Below are 16,794 nucleotides of genomic sequence, written 5' to 3' on the forward strand. Positions count from 1 at the left end.
TCTCTGCTTCTTTCAGGGAGCAAAGACGTTTAGGGACCGGGTAAAGAATGTAGCAACAACAAATGGAACTAAGGGAAAGATTTCCTGTGCAAAATGTCCAAACGACATCAGTTTGACTGGTTGTAAAGGCGATAGGAAAGCTGTGAAAACAACCCAACATGTTTCTGATAGATTTCAGTTCTGCTTGGATGCATATTTTCTGTGGTTGAAATACTATGAGCTTTTATGATGCTGATAAAGACAGCACCTCTACACCTCTACTAACTGCACATTCACATTCTCTCAAGATGCTGAAAGAAAGAAATCATGTTTCTCCACTCTTGTTCCTGAGTAAAAATGTAGCCTACAATTGGTGTATCATTTTACTGTAAGAGTTAGTATTAAGGTTGTGTGAGAGGTTATAGACCTCCAGTCAGTGTCCAGATTTCAGTTTCCGTTTAACCCATCTGAACAGTAGGCTACAGTTCCCTTCATGTGCCATAGGCCTGTTTGAAGTCCCCGTCTTGTACGGCTCTTCACAATCATCATTTTCTAGATATTACTGTACAGTTGGAACTAGAAGCATAAGCATTTCGCTACACTTGCATTAACATCTGTTAACCATGTGTATGTGAACAATAACATTTGATTTTGATCACATACAACATAACCGGCCCTGCTATCATCCTCTATTACCACTCATGGGTGGCAGGTAGCCTCGCGGTTAAGAGCATTTGGCCAGTAACTGAAAGGTCGCTGGTTTGAATCACCGAGCTGACTAGGTGAAAAAAATCTGTCGATGTGCCTTTGAGCAAGGCACTTAACCCTAAATGCTCTAGTACGTCTCTCTGGAGAAGAGCATCTTCCAAATGTAAAAAAGGTACTTTTCTGGCCTTCCTTATATTTATGTTATGTCGAATTAGCAGCTTCTCCCTTATTGAACTCAACTCTGACATTGTCCTTTGTACCTCCGTGGATTGATGTTAACTTTTTCTGCCTGTTCCCGAAAGCATTTGGCGATTGGCGTGTAGACTATTTGACACTCGTAGAGTTAGGCCCTGAAGTTTAGGCTTACGCATTAATGCCAGATAATGAAAGAAAAACATCACAGTAGACTATAGATATAAATTGCACAAGAGTTAACTCTTTATTCAACCCGCCCCCAACCACTCACCCTTGATCCACACAATATTTCATGATCGTAAACACGCCCGCAGGTTATGAGTCAACCTGTGCATCACTAGCGCGCATGGGTATGTTTGTGTGTGTGTGCATACGTGTGTGTGTGTTTAAGTGCTCTTACCCATAATTTCCTCTGTTGACAGCCTGGATCATGTCATTCTCTATCAGACAGGCATGCTGCTCACACTCCCAACGCCCAGTTGTTCCACACGTACTGTAGGAGGTAGAGGAGGGAGGGGGAGAAGAGCAGAGATGTAGAGGAGGGGGGGCAGAGATGTAGAGGAGAGAGAGCAGGGAGGTAGAGGAGAGGAGGGGGAGAGAGCAGAGGTAGAGGAGGGGGGGGGAGCAGAGAGGTAGAGGAGAGAGAGCAGGGAGGTAGAGGAGAGGACGGGGAGAGACCAGAGCAGTAGAGGAGGGGAGAGGAGGGGGAGAGAACAGAGGTAGAGGAGGGGGAGAGAGAGCAGAGAGTTAGAGGAGGGGAGGGGGAGAGAGCAGAGAGGTAGAGGAGGGAGAGAGAGCAGAGAGGTAGAGGAGGGGAGGAGAAAGAGCAGAGGTAGAGGAGGGGAGGGGGAGAGAGCAGAGAGTTAGAGCATTTGAGGGGGAGAGAGGAGAGAGTTAGAGGAGTTGAGGGGGAGAGCAGAGAGGTAGAGGAGGGGAGGGGGAGAGAGCAGAGAGGTAGAGGAGGGGAGGGGGAGAGAGCAGGGAGGTAGAGGAGGGGAGGGGAGGGGGCAAGAGCAGAGAGTGAGAGGAGTTGAGGGGGAGAGAGTAGCGAGGTAGAGGAGGGGAGGGGAGGGGAGGGGAGGGGAGGGGAGGGGGAGAGAGCAGAGAGTTAGAAGAGTTGAGGGGTAGAGAGCAGAGAGGTAGAGGAGGGGAGGGGGAGAGAGCAGAGAGGTAGAGGGGTGGAGGGGGAGAGAGCAGAGAGGTAGAGGAGGGGAGGGGGAGAGAGCAGAGAGTTAGAGGAGTTGAGGGGGAGAGAGCAGGGAGGTAGAGGAGGGGAGGGGAGGGGGAGAGAGCAGAGAGTTAGAGGAGAGGAGGGGAGGGGGAGAGAGCAGAGAGGTAGAGGAGAGGAGGGGAGGGGGAGAGAGCAGAGAGGTAGAGGAGGGGAGGGGAGAGAGCAGAGAGGTAGAGGAGGGTAGGGGGAGAGAGCAGAGAGTTAGGAGTTGAGGGGGAGAGAGGAGAGATGGGAATGGAATAGACAGAAAGAAGAAAGAGGGTGTGACAGAGAGAGAGAAACAGACACAGAGAGAGAGACAGAGAGAGAGACGAGAGACACAGAGAGACAGAGACAAAGAGAGAGACACAGAGAGACAGAGACAAAGAGAGAAACACAGAGAGAGACACGGAGAGACAGAGACAAAGAGAGAGACACAGAGAGAGTCACAGAGACACACAGAGAGACACAGAGAGAGACACAGAGAGACACAGAGACAGATAGAGACATAGAGAGAGACACAGAGAGACACGGAGAGAGAGAGAGACACAGAGAGAGAGAGAGACACAGAGAGAGAGAGAGACACAGAGAGAGACACAGAGAGAGTCACAGACACACACAGAGAGACAGAGAGAGACACAGAGAGACACGGAGAGAGAGAGACACAGCGAGAGACACAGAGAGACACAGAGAGAGAGAGAGAGAGAGACACAGAGAGAGAGAAATGTAAAAAGGACAGGGAAAGGGGCAGATAAAGAGGGGGAAGATAAAATAAGAGGGCAGCAGAGGGAGGATACAGGAGACGTAAAGTTAGAATTGACAGGGGTCAGAACTGAGAACATTGCTTTAGATTCATGACTAATGGTGACACATTTTTAGGGCTTAATTATAATAACTGGAAGTGTATTAATGTTTTGCACACACTGAAGTTCAAGTGATCAATGTCATTTACTGATTGTTGTCCACCGTTGTGAAGACATTTTTCTAAATTACAAAAGGGACAAGGAAGCCAACAGTCAACAGAGAACGTTTGAAGAATAACAAATAAATAAGAAGCTATGCTGTATACTCGAATTCCCTGAGAGAGACTGAACAAGTGGAACAAGAGACTTGGCAAAGAGAATGGGAAAAGAAAGAGAAAGAGAGGGGGGTAGAAGGAGAGAGAGAGATGGGGGTAGAAGGAGAGAGGGGGGGGGGCAGAAGGAGAGAGAGAGATGGGGTAGAAGGAGAGAGAGAGATGGGGGTAGAAGGAGAGAGAGAGGGGGGGCAGAAGGAGAGAGAGAGGGGGGGCAGAAGGAGAGAGAGAGATGCGGGTAGAAGGAGAGAGAGAGAAGGGGGGCAGAAGGAGAGAGAGAGATGGGGGTAGAAGGAGAGAGGGGGGGACAGAAGGAGAGAGAGAGAGGGGGGCAGAAGGAGGGAGAGAGGGGGGGGGGAGAGAGAGGGGGGGGTGCGACAGAAGGAGAGAGAGAGAGGGGGCAGAAGGAGGGAGAGAGAGGGAATGAAGGGGAGGAACAAGAGACCTTTTAAGGCTACAGAGCACTGAAACATATCCATCTTTAGTCAGGAAGAACCAGGGGGGAGTGAATACTGACCAGTCTGAATGGACTCGTTAGGTGGATATTAAAACATGACCACATTAAAATGTTTGAGATCCACTGATATAGAGCATTCCTACTGTCTGTGTTGTGCTGTGGGAATGTGTGTGTGTGCCAAGACCCCCAGAAATAACTAGCAGCGACACATAGTACAGTACAGTAATACGCTGTGCCCCAAATGGCACGCTATTCCCCATATAGTTCACTATTGGTCCGTAGAGTTCTGGTCAAAAGTAGTGCACTATGTAGGGAATAGGGTGCCATTTGGGCCATATAATCTGATAGGCCTACTGTATAACATACTGTATGGAAGAGTGTGTGATGTAGCTGTACATTGTCATGGTAACACCTCTTTAAGCCAACTGTGTATAATATGTTTAGGGCCTGCCAGCCATAGTTCAATAGAAGACTTGTTGTAAACATTCATTATAAAAATCTATGCATTCATAATGAGTGACATAATCACACAGGTTGGTCACATACAGTGCTATCTAAAGGAAGATGATGACTTAACTTCTTATCCTCAACCTTAGATACTATGAACCCTAATGACTGGTCTCTCTCACACAGCTCTACCTATACACCTCAAACTAGAGAGTCTGCTGTATCGGTGGTCCTGTTTTAGGGACTCCCTGTCACGCCCCAGTCAGACAGAAAATTACCACCAAAACACGCAGAGCGATGAGACGACCCCAGCCAGATCATTAGGAAGACGACCCCAGCCAGATCATTAGGAAGACGACCCCAGCCAGATTGATAGGAAGACGACCCCAGCCAGATCATTAGGAAGACGACCCCAGCCAGATCATTAGGAAGACGACCCCAGCCAGATCGATAAGACGACCCCAGCCAGATCATTAGGAAGACGACCCCAGCCAGATCATTAGGAGGACGACCCCAGCCAGATCATTAGGAAGACAACCCCAGCCAGATCATTAGGAAGACAACCCCAGCCAGATCGATAGGAAGACGACCCCAGCCAGATCAATAGGAAGGCGACCCCAGCCAGATCAATAGGAAGGCGACCCCAGCCAGATCAATAGGAAGGCGACCCCAGCCAGATCGATAAGAAGACGACCCCAGATAGATCATTAGGAAGACGACCCCAGCCAGATCAATAAGAAGACGACCCCAGCCAGATCATTAGGAAGACGACCCCAGCCAGATCATTAGGAAGACGACCCCAGCCAGATCATTAGGAAGACGACCCCAGCCAGATCATTAGGAAGACGACCCCAGCCAGATTGATAGGAAGACGACCCCAGCCAGATTGATAGGAAGACGACCCCAGCCAGATCGATAGGAAGACGACCCCAGCCAGATCAATAGGAAGACGACCCCAGCCAGATCGATAAGAAGACGACCCCAGCCAGATCGATAAGAAGACGACCCCAGCCAGATCGATAAGAAGACGACCCCAGACAGATCATTAGGAAGATGACCCCAGCCAGATCATTAGGATGACGACCCCAGCCAGATCATTAGGAAGACAACCCCAGCCAGATCGATAAGAAGACGACCCCAGCCAGATCATTAGGAAGACGACCCCAGCCAGATCAATAAGAAGACGACCCCAGCCAGATCATTAGGAAGACGACCCCAGCCAGATCATTAGGAGGATGACCCCAGCCGGATCAATAGGAAGACGACCCCAGCCAGACCAATAAGAAGACGACTCCAGCCAGACCAATAAGAAGACGACTACAGCCAGACCAATAAGACGACGACTACAGCCAGACCAATAGGAAGACGACTACAGCCAGACCAATAGGAAGACGACCCCTGCCAGACCAATAAGAAGACGACTACAGCCAGACCAATAAGAAGACGACTACAGCCAGACCAATAGGAAGACGACCCCAGCCAGACCAATAAGAAGACGACTACATCCAGACCAATAGGAAGACAACCACAGAGCCAAATAAATGAGATAGCTACTGAAAGAGTGAGGTGTCAGCAACAGACATGGCCTCGACTAGGCAAAGAGGAATCAGGAGTTATTATCACGGCCAACTGGTTAATTACCAGAAGCCTCCGTAGCAGATCCTATCATGACCACAAAAGCCTGGACTTATCAGACACGAACGCTTCTCACACACATGGTGATAGATAAATAAACATTAACAAACACACATGCAGATATTCACAGACCACAGGAGGCTAGTGAGTGTAGGACGTCTCATAATAATGGCTGAAATGTAGTGGTATCAAACACATGGTTTTACCATTCCAGTCATTCCGTTCTAACAATTGCTATAAGCCTGTCCTACCCAGTTAAGATGCCACTAGCCACCTGTGCCACAGACACTTCACACACTACACATTGAAAAACAAATGGATGCACGTGTAACTGATGTGAAATGGCGAGCTAGTTAGCGGTGGTGCGCGCTAATAGCATTTAAATTGGTGACGTCACTCGCTCTGAGACCGTGAAGTAGTTCTTCCCCTTGCTTTGCAAAGGCTGTGGCTTTTGTGGTGCGATGCTTTGTGGGAGGCAGTTGTTGATGTGTGCAGAGGGTCCCTGGTTCGAGCCAAGGTTGGGGCGAGGAGAGGGACGGAAGCTATACTGTTACACATGGACAAAGCTTTCGCAGAAACTCAAGCAGATGTTGAACTGCATGTTAGTAGTGTAGTGTTAGCCATGACTGCTATGATACAGTCGCCTACTGTTGTAAGGAGATCACAATGGGGAGGAGGAAGAGATAAGGACAGTTGGGGCTGACCAGAGCAGAGGGGAGAGGGGGGCACACTGAGGGAGAGGGACAAGGAGAGTGTTTGGTTATCTCGGAACAGAAGTACTGTCCTCCACCCAAAACCCTGTGTGTTACTGGTTTTTTTAATCACTTTGGAACTATTTTCACAAGTATGTGGTAAAATATCTTAGTACAAAACTGAAAACAGATCATGAAAAAGGCTTCTTCTTTAAAAAAAAAACTTTCAGCACATTTTCAACAATCAAAATCCCTCAGTAACATTTTCAGTAACATAATTCTCTTCTCATTTATTTAAATACATTTGCCAATCAAATAATCCAACTGCGCTTACTCACTAAACCGTTTGGTAAACTTATAGGTTTTAAACTGGGTTGTCTACAATATATGGATTTAAGAACTACATGAATAAAATGTGTGTTTGTAAATTAAAATGACATGTATGACACATGATAACCATACATAATGACTACTGTAAATTATAAACATCTAATGACATGTATGACACATGATAACCATACATAATGACTACTGTAAATTATAAACATCTAATGACATAATGACTACTGTAAATTATAAACATCTAATGACATGTATGATACATGATAACCATACATAATGACTACTGTAAATTATAAACATCTAATGACATGTATGATACATTATAACCATACATAATGACTACTGTAAATTATAAACATCTAATGACATGTATGACACATGATAACCATACATAATGACTACTGTAAATTATAAACATCTAATGACATGTATGACACATGATAACCATACATAATGACTACTGTAAATTATAAACATCTAATGACATGTATGACACATGATAACCATACATAATGACTACTGTAAATTATAAACATCTAATGACATAATGACTACTGTAAATTATAAACATCTAATGACATGTATGATACATGATAACCATACATAATGACTACTGTAAATTATAAACATCTAATGACATGTATGACACATGATAACCATACATAATGACTACTGTAAATTATAAACATCTAATGACATGTATGATACATGATAACCATACATAATGACTACTGTAAATTATAAACATCTAATGACATGTATGACACATGATAACCATACATAATGACTACTGTAAATTATAAACATCTAATGACATGTATGATACATGATAACCATACATAATGACTACTGTAAATTATAAACATCTAATGACATGTATGACACATGATAACCATACATAATGACTACTGTAAATTATAAACATCTAATGACATGTATGATACATGATAACCATACATAATGACTACTGTAAATTATAAACATCTAATGACATGTATGACACATGATAACCATACATAATGACTACTGTAAATTATAAACATCTAATGACATGTATGACACATGATAACCATACATAATGACTACTGTAAATTATAAACATCTAATCACATGTATGATACATGATAACCATACATAATGACTACAGGTTATTGCTGATGGATTCACATAGTGGTAACCACAATTGGGGTGAACACTTGTAATTTATTTCAACATGGAGCAGGATAGACAGCAAGGGAGAAAGAAATCAAAGAGCTAGTGGACAAGGGGCCCATCAGAGAGGTGGGCATGGACCCTGTCAGAGAGGTGGGGATGGGCCCTGTCAAAGAGGTCAGAGAGGTGGGCATGGGCCCTGTCAAAGAGGTCAGAGAGGTGGGCATGGACCCTGTCAAAGATGTCAAAGAGGTGGGCATGGACCCTGTCAAAGAGGTCAAAGAGGTGGGCATGGACCCTGTCAAAGAGGTCAGAGAGGTGGGCATGGACCTTGTCAAAGAGGTCAGAGAGGTGGGCATGGACTCTGTCAAAGAGGTCAAAGAGGTGGGCATGGACCCTGTCAAAGAAGTCAAAGAGGTGGGCATGGACCCTGTCAAAGAGGTCAAAGAGGTGGGCATGGGCCCTGTCAAAGAGGTGGGCATGGACCCTGTCAAATAGGTCAGAGAGGTGGGCATGGACCCTGTCAAAGAGGTCAGAGAGGTGGGCATGGGCCCTGTCAAAGAGGTCAAAGAAGTGGGCATGGACCCTGTCAGAGAGGTGGGCATGGACCCTGTCAAAGAGGTCAAAGAAGTGGGCATGGACCCTGTCAGAGAGGTGGGCATGGACCCTGTCAAAGAGGTCAAAGAAGTGGGCATGGACCCTGTCAAAGAGGTCAGAGAGGTGGACATGGGCCCTGTCAAAGAGGTGGGCATGGACCCTGTCAAAGAGGTCAAAGAAGTGGGCATGGACCCTGTCAGAGAGGTGGGCATGGGCCCTGTCAAAGAGGTCAGAGAGGTGGGCATGGACCCTGTCAAAGAGGTCAAAGAGGTGGGCATGGACCCTGTCAAAGAGGTCAAAGAGGTGGGCATGGACCCTGTCAAATAGGTCAGAGAGGTGGGCATGGACCCTGTCAGAGAGGTGGGCATGGGCCCTGTCAAAGTGGTCAAAGAGGTGGGCATGGACCCTGTCAAAGAGGTCAGAGAGGTGGGCATGGACCCTGTCAAAGAGGTCAGAGAGGTGGGCATGGACCCTGTCAAATAGGTCAGAGAGGTGGGCATGGACCCTGTCAGAGAGGTGGACATCAGAGAGAGGGAGGCAGACAGCAGGGAACTGTTGTGTCTAATGAAGTCCGGACCATCATCGGTGACCATGTGGTTAACAGAGGCCTTACCATGGCAGAGGCAGCCAGATTAGAACATTTTAGGACATTTCGCCAAGAAAACCGTTAAGTCTGCAGGATATGGACTATGCTTTACCATTACATTTACAGTAAATTAATATTGTAATGCATGTCAATTCACAAAACATGTTACACTATTCTTACTGTATGATCTATTGACAGTCTATTGTTCTACCCTCAGAGGACCCCATGGTGGTGGCCGTGTGCTGACCGACCAGCAGGAGTGGGCAGTGGTGGAAATGGCGAGGGCCAGGAATGACATACGTCTGTCTGAAAGAAAGCAGGCCATTGAGGAGAACGATGACACCTTTGCCAATGTGGAATCCATCAGCCTGCCAACAATCACCCGCCTTTTGGAGAGGCATCCAGGTATCTATGAAACACCTTTACCTGGTGCATTTTGGAGAGGCATCCAGGTATCTATGAAACACATTTACCTGGTGCATTTTGGAGAGGCATCCAGGTATCTATGAAACACATTTACCTGGTGCCTTTTGGAGAGGCATCCAGGTATCTATGAAACACATTTACCTGGTGCCTTTTGGAGAGGCATCCAGGTATCTATGAAACACATTTACCTGGTGCCTTTTGGAGAGGCATCCAGGTATCTATGAAACACATTTACCTGGTGCATTTTGGAGAGGCATCCAGGTATCTATGAAACACATTTACCTGGTGCCTTTTGGAGAGGCATCCAGGTATCTATGAAACACATTTACCTGGTGCCTTTTGGAGAGTCATCCAGGTATCTATGAAACACCTTTACCTGGTGTCTTTTGGAGAGGCATCCAGGTATCTATGAAACACATTTACCTAGTGCCTTTTGGAGAGTCATCCAGGTATCTATGAAACACATTTACCTGGTGCCTTTTGGAGAGGCATCCAGGTATCTATGAAACACATTTACCTGGTGCCTTTTGGAGAGGCATCCAGGTATCTATGAAACACATTTACCTGGTGCCTTTTGGAGAGGCATCCAGGTATCTATGAAACACATTTACCTGGTGCATTTTGGAGAGGCATCCAGGTATCTATGAAACACATTTACCTGGTGTCTTTTGGAGAGGCATCCAGGTATCTATGAAACACATTTACCTGGTGCCTTTTGGAGAGGCATCCAGGTATCTATGAAACACATTTACCTGGTGCCTTTTGGAGAGGCATCCAGGTATCTATGAAACACATTTACCTGGTGTCTTTTGGAGAGGCATCCAGGTATCTATGAAACACATTTACCTGGTGTCTTTTGGAGAGGCATCCAGGTATCTATGAAACACATTTACCTGGTGCCTTTTGAGAGAAACAACGACCGGGTGAAACATTTGCAGGCTGAGTATGTTCAGTTACAGCACTATATACGGTATTACTGTTACTATTAATGCACATGCTACTTCACAATATCATATTGGAACTATACTGCAAAAATAACTAACCAAAATATATTTTTAGAGGGTGATGGTACTTGATAATGATGTGAACCATCACAAGTACGTATGTGTCTGCTTTGAAAGTGAACTGAGTTTGCGTGAGATCAGGGGTGTATTCGTTCTGCCAATTCTGATGAAAAACGTTTCTTAAACGGAAGCAAACGGAACGAAACAGGGATAAGCATATCTGAATATATCCAATAGAAATGAAATCACAAAAAGGCATCAGGACCCTTCTATAACATGCCATACATTTTCCAAACAAATTGATATTTGTTTGTAAAAAAAAGAAAACTCTTCCTTTAAATGCTGCACCATGCTGTACTGAAAGCAGGGTCTATTTTTTACCATGGCTGTGCTTATTTAACTTCCAAATGTCTCTCTCAAAGGAGAGGAAGAGAGTGGGAGACACATTAGGTTAGACTGGACGTCTATAGGCTCCCCTTTACTAACTCTGCTCCTATCTGACCCATAGGTCTCCACCACACCCATCCACCACTCCAAGCAGGCTAAAGCAAACACTCAGTCTTTAAAAGATGTGTAACAGTATTTGAGCCCAGGTGTGCTATGTAGCCTACAGGAGGGACCAGATCAGGAGTCAGTAGGAATAGACCGGAGTTAGACTGGATTAGAGAAAAACCCACAGGATACTTTGCATGTGTGTGAAAATAAATATGATATGGATACATGAATTGTGGCAGACGCCAACCAGACACTCGCCTTTGCATCGCCAGTACACACACACGCATGCACACGCACACATGCACACACACACACACACACACACACCCTCTCTAAGAAACAATCCATAGCGAGGTTGTGAGAAACCGTTTTGGCAGATAGGTGAGGAATTCTACCTCCCCTCATCATGGAACTGTCCTCGAGCACTCACCCCAACCCACTACCTCCTCTGTTATATTCAGCTACTGTACATCCCCCAGACAGGAAAACCATCCATACCATACATACAAAAGTGATCAGGACTTGAATAGTCCATCTCGTAACACAATGAATGAAGGTCACTCCATTATTTAGTCCAATTGAAAAGCTACAGGTGAGAAGAAGTCAATGTATAAGTCAAATCAAAGAGTTAGGGGTCTATGAGATAGCCTGGCATTGTCGTTCTACATATTCTTGTGTTAGAAAGAGGTTCAGGTGTATTCGTGTACTAGACATGATTTTGGAGATCAAAGTTCCTGCACACTTGGGCAGTTAGAGGAATTTCTGTCCCAATTATCTTTAATTGCAGCCGTCTTACTCAGTGGGTGGTGTGGAGACACTGTTGGAGAGCTTGGCACAGACACCAACACAAAACACCAGCACACGCGATCCGTACACACACACACACACACACACACACACACAATATGGGGCTTGGGCCAAATACATTTTCAACTGTATGTCATGCTGCTATTCAAGAGCCAAATTGTCTTCAGTCTTATACTGTATCACAGACCAACCTACAGGTATTCTGCTGTCAATAGAACAGAGTATAGTAGTAGTAGTAAGGTACTAGTATAGTGGTACTAAAATAGAAGCAAAAAGACTAGAATGAGACAGGTCACTAGGTCTATGCTCTAGATTTCACCTAGTGGAATATCTCATTCTGGTCTTTTTAGATCTATTTCGAGTGATTTATCAATAAGGTAAACTACATTTCTGCTCTGGCATATAGAAATATATTTTCTAGAAACAAGCACAAAACCCTGAATAAGTCATAATTTTAATTTAAATTTTACCTTCAGTTAAGAACAAATTCTTATTTACAATGACGGCCTACCAAAAGGCCTCCTGCGGAGACGGGGGCCTGGGATTAAAATAAATAAATAAATACAATCTAAATATGGGACAAAACACACATCACAACAAGAGAGACAACACAACACTACATAAAGAGAGACCTAAGACAACAACATAGCAAGGCAGCAACACATGACAACACAGCAGGGTAGCAACACAACCTAACAACAACATGGTAGCAACACAACATGGTAGCAGCACAAAACATGGTACAAACATTATTGGGCACAGACAACAGCACAAAGGTCAAGAAGATAGAGACAACAATACATCACACAAAGCAGCCACAACTGTCAGTAAGAGTGTCCATGATTGAGTCTTTGAATGAAGAGATAAAACTGTCCAGTTTGAGTGTTTGTTGCAGCTCGTTCCAGTCGCTAGCTGCAGCGAACTGAAAAGACGAGAGACCCAGGGATGTGTGTGCTTTGGGGACCTTTAACAGAATGTGACTGGCAGAACGGGTGTTGTATGTGAAGGATGAGGGCTGCAGTAGATATCTCAGATAGGGGGTGTGAGGCCTAAGAGGGTTTTATAAATAAGCATCAACCAGTGGGTCTTGCGACGGGTATACAGAGATGACCAGTTTACAGAGGAGTGCAGTGATGTGTCCTATAAGGAGCATTGGTGGCAAATCTGATGGCCGAATGGTAAGAACGTCTAGCCTCTCGAGAGCACCCTTACCTGCCGATCTATATATTATGTCTCCATAATCTAGCATGGGTAGGATGGTCATCTGAATCAGGGTTAGTTTGGCAGCTGGGGTGAAAGAGGAGCGATTTCGATAGAGGAAACCAAGTTTAGATTTAACTTTAGCACAACCAGTGCTGCTATAGCATTAGGTTAGAGTAATGCACAGCTGAGCTGTGATTATCTTCTGGAAGGTTTATACAGCATTGGGTCTATAATGCCTATCAAACACATAAGCCCCAGTCTGAATGAACATACTCAGCTTGGCCTGTGTAGTATATTGGTTAACTAAATCATACCTGGGATGTTACTGTAGTTTAGCCTGTATTAGTTAACTAAACCCAAACTGGGATGTTACTGTAGTTTAGCCTGTATTAATGAACTAAATCCTAGCAGCGATGCTACTGTAGTTTAGCCTGTACTGGTTAACTAAATCCTAGCTGGAGTGTTACTGTAGTTTAGCCGGTATTACCATCTGTATAACTATCACCAAGCTTCTGAATTACTACATGTAGTTCACTACTCCCCAACACTGGGAGAGCAGAGGGAGAGGAACATATGGAGGAAAGGAGGAGAAGAGGAGGAGAGTTGCCAGACACTGGGGATTTGAAGAATGTGTTGTTCCCATCTAGCCCTTGTAGAGGTAACCCATCCTACCCCTGTCTCTAGCCCCAAAAAGCCCACTGTTACCCAATATTGCGCAATGTTTCCCAATGTTGCCAAATGCTCAGTGTTGTTTTGCAGGGTGATGTGCAACCATATCGAGCGGTTGCTTTTATTCTGCTGCTTGTTTGATAAGATGCAATACTCTTTCATTTCATGAAGGCGACAGCTACATTAAACCAAATGAATGGACAGTGGTCCCAAAACTCTCCATGGATAATGTGGGTCTGTCTGTGGTACAACCAGAAAGGTCACGTCATCAGATCAAAGTGTTTGAAGGAGTGATCACTGTTTGAACAGAGAGACGTAAAGAAAGGGAGTGAGAGGGGAGAGGTAGAGACAGAGATACGCAGTGCCTTAGGAAAGTACTCAGACCTCTGGACCTTTTCCACATTTTCTTACGTTACAGTCTTATTCTAAAATAAAATAAAAATCCCCTCCATCTACACACAATTCCCCATAATGACGAAGCAAAAACAGGTTTTTAGAAATTGTTGCTAATTTATAACATATAAAAAACTTAAATATCACATAAGTATTCAGACCCCTTAGTCAGTACTTTGTTGAAGCACCTTTGGCAGCGATTACAGCATTGAGTCTTCTTGGGTATGATGCTACAAGCTTGCCACACCTGTATTTGGGGAGTTTATCCCATTCTTCTCTGCAGATCCTCTCAAGCTCTGCCAGGTTGGATGGGGAGCGTTGCTGCACAGCTATTTTCAGGTCTCTACAAAGATGTTCGATCGGGTTCAAGTCCGGGGTCTGGCTGGGTCACTGAAAGACATTCAGAGACTTGTCCCGAAGCCACTCCTGCGTTGTCTTGGCCGTGTGCTTAGGGTCGTTGTTCTGTTTGAAGGTGAACCATCGCCCCAGTCTGAGGTCCTGAGTGCTCTGGAGCAGGTTTTCATCAAGAATCTCTCTGTACTTTGATCCATTCCTCTTTTCATCCCCGTCAATGAAAACCATCCCCACAGCATGATGCCACCACCATGCTTCACCGTAGAGATGGTGCCAGGTTTCCTGCAGATGTGACGCTTGGCATTCTTGGTTTCATCAGACCAGAGAATCTGGTTTCTCATGGTCTGAGAGTCTTTAGATGCCTTTTGGCAAACTCCAAGCGGGCTGTCATGTGCCTTTTACTGAGGAGTGGCTTCCTTCTGGCCACTACCATAAAGGCCTGATTGGTGGAGTGCTGCAGAGATGGTTGTCCTTCTGGATGGTTCTCCCATCTCCACAGAGGAACTCTAGAGCTCCGTCAGAGTGACCATCAGGTTCTTGGTCACCTCCCTGACCAAGGCCCTTCTCCCCTGATTGCTCAGTTTGTCAAGGCGGTCCACTGTGTTCTTGGGGACATTCAATGCAGCAGATTTTTTTTTTCACCCTTCCCCAGATCTGTGCTTTGACCTAATCCTGTCTCGGAGCTCTACGGACAATTACTTCAACCTCATGGCTTGGTTTTTGCTCTGACGTGCACTGTCAACTGTGGGACCTTATATAGACACCTTTCCAAATCATGTCCACATCAATTGAATTTACCACAGGTGGACTCCAATCAAGTTGTAGAAAGGATGATCAATGGAAACAGGATGCACCTGAGCTCAATTTCGAGTCTCATACCAAAGGGTCTGAATACTTATTTTAAATAAGGTATTTCTGTTTTTTATTTTTCATACATTTGGCAAAATTTCACAAAATAACTGTTTTTGCTTCGTCATTATGGGGTATTGTATGTAGATTTCTGAGGACTTAAAAAAATTGAATCCATTTTAGAATAAGGCTGTAACCTAACATAATGTGGGAAAAATCAAGGGGCCTGAATACTTTCTGAATGCACTGTACAGGGAGAAAAGAGAGGAAGAGGTTAGAGACACGTACCATAAGTTGCAGTTCTCTTTGTATGTCTGTCCTGAGAGGAATTTGTGGCTGTTCCTTTCACAGGTGCCTGGAAGGAAACAAAGGAAGGAAATTCAGAAAGATGCTGACAGCCGATAGGATCACATTAATGATAACTTTTTAGTCCAGTTGTGGCAGAAGATCTGAGAGGCTGACTCATACAGATTCCTCCACTATATCTTCTCACCACGCTCCCATGTATACACACACACACACACTCTACACTACACACTATACACTATACACACACACTCTACACTACACACACACTACACACTCTCTACACACTACACACTCTACACTACACACACACTATACACTCTCTACACTACACACACTCTACACTACACACACTCTACACTACACACTCTCTACACTACACACACTCTACAATACACACACAATCTACAATACACACTCCACACACTCTACACTACACACTCCACTACACACACTCTACAATACACACTCCACACACTCTACACTACACACACTCTACAATACACACTCTACACTACACACACTCTACACTACACACTCCACACACTCTACACACACGCTCTACACTACACACACACTCTACACTACACACACACTCTACACTACACACACTCTACAATACACACACTCTACAATACACACTCCACACTACACACACACACACTACACACACACACACTCTACACACACGCTCTACACACACGCTCTACACTACACACACACTCTACACTACACACACTCTACACTACAATACACACTCCACACTCTACACTACACACACTCTACACTACACACTACACACACTCTACACTACACACTCCACACACTCTACACACACACTACAATACACACTCTACACTACACACTCTACACTACACACACTCTACACTACACACACTCTACACACATGCTCTACACTACACACACACTCTACACTACACACACTCTACAATCCACACTCCACACACACACTCTACAGTACACACACACACTCTACAGTACACACACACACTCTACAGTACACATCCACACACTCTACAATACGCATCCACACACTCTACAATACGCATCCACACACTCTACACTACACATCCACACACTCTACACTACACATCCACACACTCTACACTACACACACTCTACAATACACATTCCACACTACACACACAAACACACTCTACAACACACATCCACACACTCTACACTACACACA

At 45.0% G+C, this 16,794-nt stretch overlaps 1 protein-coding gene across 2 annotated transcripts in view; it reads right to left on the reverse strand.

Annotated features, from left to right (window-relative positions):
- The window catches only part of LOC110487989 (tubulointerstitial nephritis antigen-like), a 63,758-nt gene that overhangs the window by 31,319 nt on the left and 15,645 nt on the right, over positions 1-16,794 (reverse strand). For both annotated transcript variants that reach the window (XM_036971734.2, XM_036971735.2), the window contains exons 3-4: positions 15,564-15,630; positions 1,283-1,375 (exon numbers count right to left, since the gene is read on the reverse strand). In XM_036971734.2, coding sequence (XP_036827629.1) covers positions 1,283-1,375; positions 15,564-15,630 — 160 coding nt within the window. The remainder of the gene's footprint in view (positions 1-1,282; positions 1,376-15,563; positions 15,631-16,794) is intronic.

The sequence above is a fragment of the Oncorhynchus mykiss genome, chromosome 30 (genome assembly GCF_057628025.1).
Source record: "Oncorhynchus mykiss isolate SJ-2025 chromosome 30, ASM5762802v1, whole genome shotgun sequence".
Taxonomy (NCBI): Eukaryota; Metazoa; Chordata; class Actinopteri; order Salmoniformes; family Salmonidae; genus Oncorhynchus; species Oncorhynchus mykiss.